This window comes from Capricornis sumatraensis, chromosome 9 (genome assembly GCF_032405125.1).
Source record: "Capricornis sumatraensis isolate serow.1 chromosome 9, serow.2, whole genome shotgun sequence".
NCBI classification, from domain to species: domain Eukaryota; kingdom Metazoa; phylum Chordata; class Mammalia; order Artiodactyla; family Bovidae; genus Capricornis; species Capricornis sumatraensis.
In genome coordinates, this window is record NC_091077.1 from 48544663 (window position 1) to 48555396 (window position 10734).

The window sequence follows — 10734 nt, forward strand, 5'->3', positions numbered from 1 at the left end:
GTTTATCTGTGCACAAATCATCATCAGGCCTGCTAGAGAAGATGCAAAGTCAGACCAGAGTTGGCTGTGATTAGGCCCCTTTGGAGAGAAGAAATTTGCTGAGATCATCAGCTCAGACTTTGTCATGGAAAAGGTCCCACATTAGTTCCACTGAACTCATGTGCATAAGCAGCCCTGATGCCCTAGGAGTGGTAACAAGTCAAATGTCACCCCACTCTAGGAACAGCTCATGACAAGGTTTCTGCAGAGACCCATGTACATACATACACCAGAAAGCAAGCCCTTTCTTTCTACTGATGTCAACGATAGCATTCTTGGCCTCAAGGGAAAACACAGTACTCATAATAGTTTACTCTGCATCTTCAAAGGCTCATTTTGTCTAAAATCATATTATTCATTAGTGCTAGTGGTATTGGTTATTGGGGATAAATAATAATTCTCCACAGTTTTCCTGAAAATACAGTCTGAGAACTACCTGCATCAGAATCACCTGGATTGCTTATTTTAAATGCAAGTTCCTGGGTGCCACTCTTGACCTACTCAAGACTGCTCTGGCTGAGATCTGCATTTTAAACAAGCCAATGATTTTTTTTTTCAAGATTATAAAGATGTAAGTAATTCTGAGAACCACTGCTCTAACACCTTTCTCTGGGCTTCTTTCTTTTTGCCTTAGCCATGAAGCATCATCAGCAACTTGGCCTGGCCCTTCTTAGAACTCAGAGTGATTCCACTTACATGGTGGAACAGTCAGGGTAGAGCTACAATAGAAAGTGGAGCCTTTTGCTCTCTGCCTGTTTTCTCCACGCTTTATCTCTGCAGAGATTGCCTGGAACACCGAAGTAAGTTCTGCTTCCCTGCTTCAATCATAGACGCCGATGGACTTTGCATAAATTCCTGCTCACCCACCACATAATTATGCTGGGGAATGTTGACAGTGTCTTCTGTAGTGTGACGTGTCACAGATCACACAAGAAGAGTTTGCAAAGTATTACAACAAAATGTATAACATGTCTTTCCTTCCTTCCTTCCCCACTGCACCAAAGAAGACTTGGCCCTAAATGATAAAGGGAAAGGGTTTCCTGAGGGACAGATTTGCACAGAATCCTAAGAATAGCAACCCAATCGAGTTAATTTGGACATCAGTGCTATCCTTCTAGGAGCATCCCCAGTAATTTGCATCACTAGTCTGTGAACACACCTTACTTCTGGCCCCAAGATAAATCAACATCCTCACATCTGTCACAAGGACACTGGAAGGACCCAGACCCAGGGGCAATGACGCCTCATACTGTTTAGCACTCCAACTGCAGGTAAGTCTGAACTCTGACACTTGTGGGTGGAAATCCTGGTTTCCATCTTTAGCTTCCAAGTTTGGTGCCCAGTTGGTTCTCAGAAAAGGGAGGGAGGGATGGGCAGGAAGTCAAGGAACAGTCCATATAATACCAGTCTCGTTTTTTAATAGAAAGTTCACAAATCTCTCTACCCAAGAAATTCTATCTCACCCTGATTTCTAAAGAGCAGTGAGAACTGGAGGAGTTCTAAAGCCCAGGACTCTTGACCACAAAGGGAAGGAGAAACTCATGGGCCCAGACCCCAGAGGAGGAGGAAGGATTTTTTTAAAGGGAGAGGCAGGGCAAGGGCAATTTACACAACAGAGATGGCTATGACAGGACCTACAATCAGAAAAAATTTAACTTTTAAAAAACCATACAGAACTGAAGACAGCCTTCCAGCCAGCAAGGTATGAAGTAAAGACAGGCTCAAGGAAAATGGAACCAGTTTCCCCAACATTTCTCTAAGACATGAGACAGAAAGCGACATCTACAGCTGTGTGCCAGCAACTCACTTATGCTCCCAGGACCCTCGGAAATTATATCAGAATCACAGGTAATTATATCAGGCACTTAAAGATCACAAGGATCTATCTACTTTGTGCCAGAAGCTCACTCCGTGCTCCCAAAACCCCCCAGGAGGTGCGATCACTAGTTTTGCAGATGAGGACAGTGATGCTGCAGCCAAGACCCAAGCTCATCCACAAGACTGGAAGGTGAGCCCAGGCTCAGAGGGGCCTCTTCACCATGAAGAGCTTTCCACAGGTTCAGGGACTGCACCCAGATTGTGAGGGGGGTATTGAGCTTCTCAGTCACACTCCCCTGCCTCTCCACAGCATGCCCATTGGTTTGTATCCATCATCATGGTCAATTACTAATAGAATGAGAGACACAAGTCCAAGGCCAGCATGGCGTCCTGGGGCCAGCCCTCTACAAGAAACATCTGCTTCCTTGTTGTGGAAGTGTGCAAAATCCTGGTACAGAAGAGTTCACGCCTTCATTCCTTCATTCCTTTATTCACTCAAATTCGTTCAAACATTCACTAAGCAGATTTCTGCACTGGGCTCAATGGTAAAGGTCTGGGGACAAAGAGCTTTGTACATAGGATATCCTGCTGCTGCTGCTAAGTCGCTTCAGTTGTGTCCGACCCTGTGCGACCCCACAGACGGCAGCCCACCAGGCTCCCCCATCCCTGGGGTTCTCCAGGCAAGAACACTGGAGTGGGTCACCATTGCCTTCTCCAATGCATGAAAGTGAAAAGTGAAAGTGAAGTCGCTCACTCGTGTCCGACTCTTCGCGACCACATGGACTGCAGCCTACCAGGCTCCTCCGTCCATGGGATTTTCCAGGCAAGACTACTGGAGTGGGTTGCCATTGCCTTCTCCTCAGGATATCCTAAAAGGGGTTAAAAGGTTGTAAGGTCCTACTTAGAGATGGGGGTTAGACTGAAAGAAAAAAAAGATGTTTTTCAATGCGTGTGTAACCTAGAATCTTCACATACCAAAAAATCTGCACCAGTAATTCTACAGGCTTTCCTTTCCCAGAGATTCATCACGAGGTGTGCTTAAGTAATAGTTCAAATCAATAAAATGCTAATAGACCACCTACTGCATGCAAGGCATGATAAAACTCAGGCTCTTATTTCAGGAAGAATGAAACTACAGAAGAAGCTAAAACATAAATACATACAACCATAAATTGAGGAATAATGCATACATAAGTACAACAGGAGTTGTTAATACTAATAAAATTAATAGCCTCCACTTAGTATTAAGCCAGACACTTTGCTAACAGCTTCACTAGTATTAGCCAATCTATCCTCCCCATGCCAGCTGAGTGGGGCTGATCAACACAGTGGACCCCTGTGATGTTTGCCCACAAGGCATCCATTTCCCCTTAAGAAACTACCCTTCAACCCTTCTTCAACCACACAAGTTGATGGAGTCCCCACCACCCAGGTCCCAGGTCCCACCCCAGGGATGGGCATGTACCCAAGACTGGCCAGTTAATACATATGCCACCAACGTGGCCACAGTGATCAACTGGGGGTACAACACAGGTAAACCTGACAAGTCTCAATTCTGGGACTTTTGTGGCAATACTGAGACATAAAAACTACAGTATCTGCAGTTCAGTTCAGTCGCTCAGTCGTGTCCGACTCTTTGCGACCCCATGAATCACAGCACATCAGGCCTCCCTGTCCATCACCAACTCCCAGAGTTCACTCAGACTCCCGTCCATCGAGTCAGTGATGCCATCCAGCCATCTCATCCTTGGTCGTCCCCTTCTCCTCCTGCCCTCAATCCCTCCCAGCATCAGGGTCTTTTCCAATGAGTCAACTCTTCGCATGAGGTGGCCAAAGTACTGGAGCTTCAGCTTTAGCATCATTCCCTCCAAAGAAATCCCAGGGCTGATCTCCTTCAGAATGGACTGGTTGGATCTCCTTGCAGTCCAAGGGACTCTCAAGAGTCTTCTCCAACACCACAGTTCAAAAGCATCAATTCTTCAGCGCTCAGCTTTCTTCACAGCCCAACTCTCATATCCATACATGATCACTGGAAAAACCATAGCCTTGACTAGACGGACATTTGTTGGCAAAGTAACGTCTCTGCTTTTGAATATGCTATCTAGGTTTGTCATAACTTTCCTTCCAAGGAGTAAGCGTCTTTTAATTTCATGGCTGCAATCACCATCTGCAGTGATTTTGGAGCCCAGAAAAATAAAGTCTGACACTGTTTCCCCATCTATTTCCCATGAAAGGTTGGGATCAGATGCCATGATCTTAGTTTTCTGAATGTTGAGCTTTATGTCAACTTTTTCACTCTCCTCTTTCGCTTAACAGAAATGTGTAATTGCCATAAGTCACTACATGGAACTAATCAACCTGAGAATACAACCAACACGTGGGAAAGAGAGTCCAAAGATGGGTGGGCGGTTGGGGAAGTGGTAAGAAAATGACAAACATACACACCCAAGTCTGGTGGTGCAGCCCGAGCCCATGGATCCAGCCTTATCTAGATCTATAATTTATCAGCAGAATTTTCAGCTGCACAAGTAAATTTTCTTTTCCATTTAAGTCAGTGTGGACCAGGTTTCAGTCACTTGCATTGGAGCCCTCACCAATTCACTGTGATCATCCCGCATTCACCAAATGAGAAGTCAGGGATTCAGAGAGGACAAACAGCCCGAGACTGAATTTACTGTCTAAGGTTGGGGCGGGGAGACCACCACGGTTGTGTGCACTCAGACCAGAAATCGGAAAGAGCCAGCCTGCCAATTGCCCAGATCCTACTTTTCCCCTTCATCCACCAGTGCCAAGGTAGAGACACATGAATCACTCTGCTATGGTCCCTTTTCTGCATTGTGAGTTTATTTCTCATTTACCTTCATACTGAGGGGATCCTCTGGAGTCCTAGCTTTATCCATGGCTCTATTAAACTCTTCCTTCTCAACACTGCTTTCTTTCTGAGTAGCACAAAAATGGCACATTCTACAATTGACAGCATCTTATAACGGAGAAAATATGATCCAAAAAAATACCTGTAATCTTGGGCAAATTATTTAGTCTCTTATAGAAGATTTCTTCCCTTTGTAATTATCTTACCCAGGGAGATGAAACTATCTATGAGCTTGAGTCTGAGGAATTTCCTAAGGAACATAAACAGTCACCTCCCCAGAGGAAAGGTAAAATGAGTCATCTTGAAGGTGTTCAAGTTTAGATATTGAACGTGTTTAATTTGAAATACACTACAGTGAGTAAGAAGTGACATTTTAAAATATTTAATTTCTAACATTACTGTGTCTCCCTGAGCACAATAAAATAGTTGAGCTAATGTTTATGTCCCACTCTTCCAGGGGAAGGGTATGGGTCCAATGATCCATTTGAAACCAGTCCTTGCTTTTGAAAATAATCTCTTCAGCACACAGGAGAGTACTCATGTGCCTAGCACTCCAGTTCCACTGGAGCACAGTTGGGGCAGGGCTGGGAGGACCAGGAGACACAGGGGAACAGCCTGGGAGGGTCGACTGGGGCACACACTGTACCATCCTTGCCAGGCAAAAACTAGGTTCTCTCTACAAGAGTAAACTGAAAGGGCAGGAAATACAAGAATGGCCCTAGGCTTATCAATTTCTACACTGTCCCTTTATAATGATTCCTGTGAAATAATTATTTCTATCGGTGGTCATCTAGTATAGGGGATTTAAGATAGTGGGTTCATTAAGGAAAGTCAGGATCACAAACTCATTTAATTCTCCTTGAACCTGTTTAATCAAAATGATTTTCTGCTACTCTCTATTACAAGCTGAGTTTCTGTGGTGACAGATTAATGGCTGATCCACTAAGCCACACCACCTCTCTTGTCACTGACCCCACAGACTGAGGCAGCCACTATTCTATCAATAAGCCTCCCTTGCCCTTGAAACTCATTATAGCTGAGACGTTGAGATCAAATGAGCAGATCAGATGCTCCATGACACCCCAGTCCTGCTACAGAGACCACCAAATCCCACAGCGTATGCACGAGAAGGAGAAAGCACGCAGGCTGGTCCTTGTGGTCTCATTAGAATTACAAACTCAGGTCACTCTGGAGTAAGATAAATGCCAGCCAAGGCAACACTTCTGAGTCTTCAGGCCTGCTAAAGGCAATTATCCCAGAGTTAAATGTCAGGGCTAGTTTCATGAGTGCAAAGGAAAGAAAATGTCATGTTTGGTGTAAGCAACAATATTATTTTAATCAAATCAGAAGCTCATTATTAGCAGAAGAAAAGCCCTGATGTGACCTCTACCATAAGCTGTGTCCACCTGGCTTCCCACTCCACTTGGTCTCAACCTATGGCTCCTCACTGATTTCCCTTAGGCAGAAAGCAGCAAAGACTTTCAGTGCAATACCAGTGGCGACTCACAGCCCAAATCCACTCCTCTCTCAATGGGCTGCAAGAGTCTAGAGACAGGCCACCTGGGTCCAGTCCAGCTCCTTCACAGTCCAGCTCTGTGGGCAAGAGACTTCACCTCCTAGTAAATAAGAATAATAGTGCTTCTCTCCTAGGATGCTTATGAATATTACATGAGATAATATATGTAAACTACCTTACACAATGGCTAGCACACTAAGTGCAGGATAAATGTTAGATACCACTGTTTCTGCAATGTTCTATTTTAATTGCAATTTGTGTACATTACCTTTACAAGAAAAACACTTTTAAAAAAAGAAAACAGGGACTTCTCTGGTGGTCCAGTGGCTAACACTCTAAGCTCCCAATGCAGGGGGCTGGGGTCCGATCCCTGGTCAGGGAACTAGATCCCATATGCCACAGTGAAGATCAAAGATCCTGCATGCCACAACTGATAAGACCTGGTGCTGCCAAATAAATAAATAAATATTTTGTTCAAAGAAAACAGAACAAGGAAGAAATACTGACTGCGGAAGTTAAAGTTCCATCCAGTAGACAAGCGATTACCTGAGAGAAGAGATCACATGTATATATCTTACTCATTCTTCTAGCCACTGCCTAGCACATGTTAGACAGTCAAATATTTGTTGGAATGAATGGACAGATTACAAATGAATGTAGGAATGAACAGAGGAAAATCTCCTTACAGAAACTGTATGGAAAGCCAAATCAGAGTTATAAAAAAAAAAAAATCAGGAAAGTGGCTGCGGCATCCTCACCCCTGAACCTGAAACCACAGAGGAGCTAAAAGCGCACCAGTGGGAGCAGCTGGAAGGGAATAACCATACAACTTAACATAAACGTCTGTCTTCATCTTCTCCTTCTTCATACTGTATTTGTGCAGAAGTTCAGGTCTCCATCTGGTCAAAACATCCCAATTGCTAGTATTTATCAAAGAAGAATGACCAAACTAACAGGCTCCCACTACATTCAGGAGCAAACATCTGTATGTTGTTATATTTCTCCTGGCTCCAATGCTCCAGGCAACAAACCACAGAGTAGCTGTGAAAGTTTTACTTCTGGAAAGAAGGAGATAGCATTATTTGTGTATCTAGAGCAACAGGACCACTTCAAAGTATTAGGTAGAGGCTGACCGGTCCTCTCTGGCAACATGACAGCACATTCAACAGGCAAGAGAACACGGGGCACAAAGCCCGCCACCCACTTCCACTTCAAATTTAGCCAATAACTTCCACCAAGGAGTATCGTCAACTCTCTAAAAGGGGCTCTTAGTTTTCAATTTCAAAAGTTCAAAAGCCACTTCTTAATATGTCTTCCCTCGAGTGCAAAAAAGAAAACAGACAAAAAAGAAAAAAAAAAAGAAAACAAGTCAAGGGAAAGAGCAAAAAGTTTTCTTTCACCAAGTAAAAGGCAAAAAGTGACTTTCTCACAACTGACAAGCATCATAATATCATAATAGTTTCAGGGCCTGGTCTTTCAAAGTTATCAGTGGTTTCCACAAAACTGAAACAGCAGGAGAGAAGCTGAGCGTTGTCAATCTCCAGCGAGGCCAGTGAAACAGTGATGGCTCAGTGAAAATCACCAGGCTGGCTGATCCCTGGCACCCTTAGCTGAAGCTCTGTCAACTGTCCACTGAATTGCTTCTACAGGAAGGAACATTTTAGTCCCTGGTCCCAGGGGATGGAGGTTTTGTGGTTATTTCAAGTAAAACAATCAACTAAAGACACTCAGACTCCGCCTAAAAGAGAATCTAGTTTGAGTTTCGTAACACTTTAAAGAGGTTAATGGCATTAAATTATATTAATGGAATTAAATTATGTCTGACCCACGGCTAGCATCAGAAGACTCCATGGAGCTTATATTAATGCCATGGTTGATGATTGAAGATATTTGAAATTCTGAAACATTTTGGATGTTTTTAATGGTACGTTGGATTAAATTATCATTTTTAAAGAATATATACTGCTAAAAAATATTAGCTGAACACCTAAATTTGCTCCAGAAACAAAAAAAGCAATGCGTTTGAACACAGATTTTCTCTTTTTGTTAAGCTTAGGATATTTTCAACAGGAAGTATTCCTAGTCATCCTAGGAATTACCTAGAATGTTCTTTTAAAATATGGATTTCCAGCACTCATCCCAGGACTATAGAATCAGAATCTCTGAGGAGGAAGGGGTGAGTCTGGGTGCTACAATTTAACAAGCACCCCAGTTGAGAGCTTCATGATCAGTTAGGCTTGTAAAAACACTGATCCAAGAATTAAAAATGTCACCATTTGCAAGAAAGATGAGAAATGAAGAAAAGCCCAATCTTTTGAAATTTAAATCTGAACGGGAAACAAGAAGAGTGCCATATGCGTGATACACCAAGACTAGAAAACCTTGAAAATACACAAAAGCAGAGTAAACCTGTCCACACCAAAGACCAACAAGCACAGTCGCTTTCCATCCAACCCAGCTGCCACATGAACCAGAGGGGGTGTGCAGAAGGGGCTGTGTCCTCCAGCTCTAGCCAAAGGGCAGAGTCAAGCATCTGTCCCTTTCCTCAACTCTATCTAAAACGTAATGAAGAAGGCAAGAAAAAAGCAAGATAATTTCTACCCTGTGTGAGTCTGGGAATGGAAGCTTCCATAGGGCATCTTTCAGGCAGCTTGGCCAACTGTTTCAGCCACAGGCAAAGGTAGTCTGTACAGGGCTCTTTGGGGTGGAACAGAAAGGGGATGGGAGATGGTTAACAGAACAGATCAGGAACAGATCTCATGGTGCTAGGGGATGGGGGTGGGGGGTGGCAGGGAGAGGAGCAGTAAGGCCTCATATCGCTTGTTCATCCAAAGTGTTCGAAAGCCTCTTTCAAGGAAAAGACCACCATCAACTAAAGGGAAAGGGAAGAGCAACAGAGAGGAGAGAGATAAGCAAGTCCCCACTCAAGGCCTCAGTGCCTCTGGAATGGGCCCTGGAGAGGTGCTCTTTAGAAAGTACTAGAAGACATCTGGATAAACTGGATTTCTCAGGCCCTCCCTTTGCAATGGCTGGCATGCCGGGCATGGGGTAAGAGGAATCCAGGTCCCACTTCCACATGTCTCCCATTCAAGGAGTCCTGTGCCAAGACCAGGGGCTCCGTGGTATGGGTCCCTCCCCAGGGCAGGAATTCCTAGTGTTAAATATCATCCAAGTTTTCCCTAGTCCCCTAGAAGCACATGGTCCCAGCCACCTGGGGCAGCCTCTGAGAGAGCTGGCAGCACCTCCCACAGCACAGAGGGGATGCCATCTGCTGGAAAGACTGCGTCAGGAGCCTCTGGGCCGGCATCTTCCCGGTCGTACCTGGGGAGCAGCCGCCAGCCTGGGGCAGAAACAGGCAGCAGATTGCCTCTGGGTGCCCAGGAATAACTTTCTCGCCTCCCACGACTCCCTCAGAGGAGCATCCTCTGCCATTCAGGCTCCCCTTCAGGGTGGTGGACCAACTCACCAGTGCCTGCTCCCTTTCCCTTCTAAGGATGCCCAGGGTCCAAACCCCCATGCTCCCTCCCAACAGGAGCATGTATCAAAGCCATGGTTCTCTGAACCTCCTGGACACCTGGCTCCCTACTCAACAAGCTGGGCTCACTCCGAACCTAAACCTCGGCAACAGGCATTCTTCTGGACACCCCCACCCCACCCCGCCCCCTGCCAGAGATGGTCTAAGTCATTGCTACCCAGGGAGGTTCTCCAGGGGGCTTGATAAAGTCAACCAGCAGCATTAGGAGAACTCCTAAGCTGAAGGAGCCTCTGTCTCCGCAGCTGCTCACTGTTAATACCATGTTCAGTGCAATCACTTTCCCCCAGTGGTACCATTACACACACCTGGACCGCAGGTAACAGGGGCGAAGAGCATCAAGCCTTCGAAGTTGTCTTCAAAGTTCCTCTCAGGCAAGATGAAGCCCATTGAACCCCGACCCCACAAGCTGCCTGCGAAGTCTGCACCAGCGCCTCTCCCACACGCTAGGAAGGCGCACCGCCACCCGCCCCCCCTCCGCCCCGCCCCGCAACCACCACCCACCTCCGGCTCTGAGGCTCTCCCGCCCCCCGCAGGGCTCCCGAGTACTCACGTCTCGAAAGCGGTTCCAGTACTTGTCCCGCTCGTACTGAGAGACTGTGCTCAGCCACTGGTCATTGTCCAGGAAATTGCCGTTGTTGGGGCCCGCGCCTCCGGCGAGCGCGTCCAGGTGCCGGCTCTCGACCTGGAGGAAGCACCACGCCGCGGCAGCCGCCGCGAGCACCGCGATCGCTGGCATCTGCGGGGCAGGGGCACGCGGGGGCGGTGAGGGGAGGCCGGGGGCGGCGAGCGGAGGGCTGCGCGCCCCCGCCGTCGGGGCAAGCGGGGACCGCCCCGCGGGGCCAGGGTCAACCCTGGGCACACCTGCGGCGGATCTACAGACCCAGGGGTCTCTCTCACGAATGGAGGGGGGTTGGGTCGGTTTCAAATGAAGAGGCTGCGTCACAAATTAGGGGC

At 46.4% G+C, this 10734-nt stretch overlaps 1 protein-coding gene across 1 annotated transcript in view; it reads right to left on the minus strand.

The window, feature by feature from the left end:
* Positions 1–10516, minus strand: part of SPOCK1 (SPARC (osteonectin), cwcv and kazal like domains proteoglycan 1) — a 583263-nt gene extending 572747 nt beyond the window's left edge. The window contains exon 1 of the mRNA XM_068980383.1: positions 10331–10516. Coding sequence (XP_068836484.1) covers positions 10331–10516 — 186 coding nt within the window. The remainder of the gene's footprint in view (positions 1–10330) is intronic.
* Positions 10517–10734: the final 218 nt, after the last annotated feature.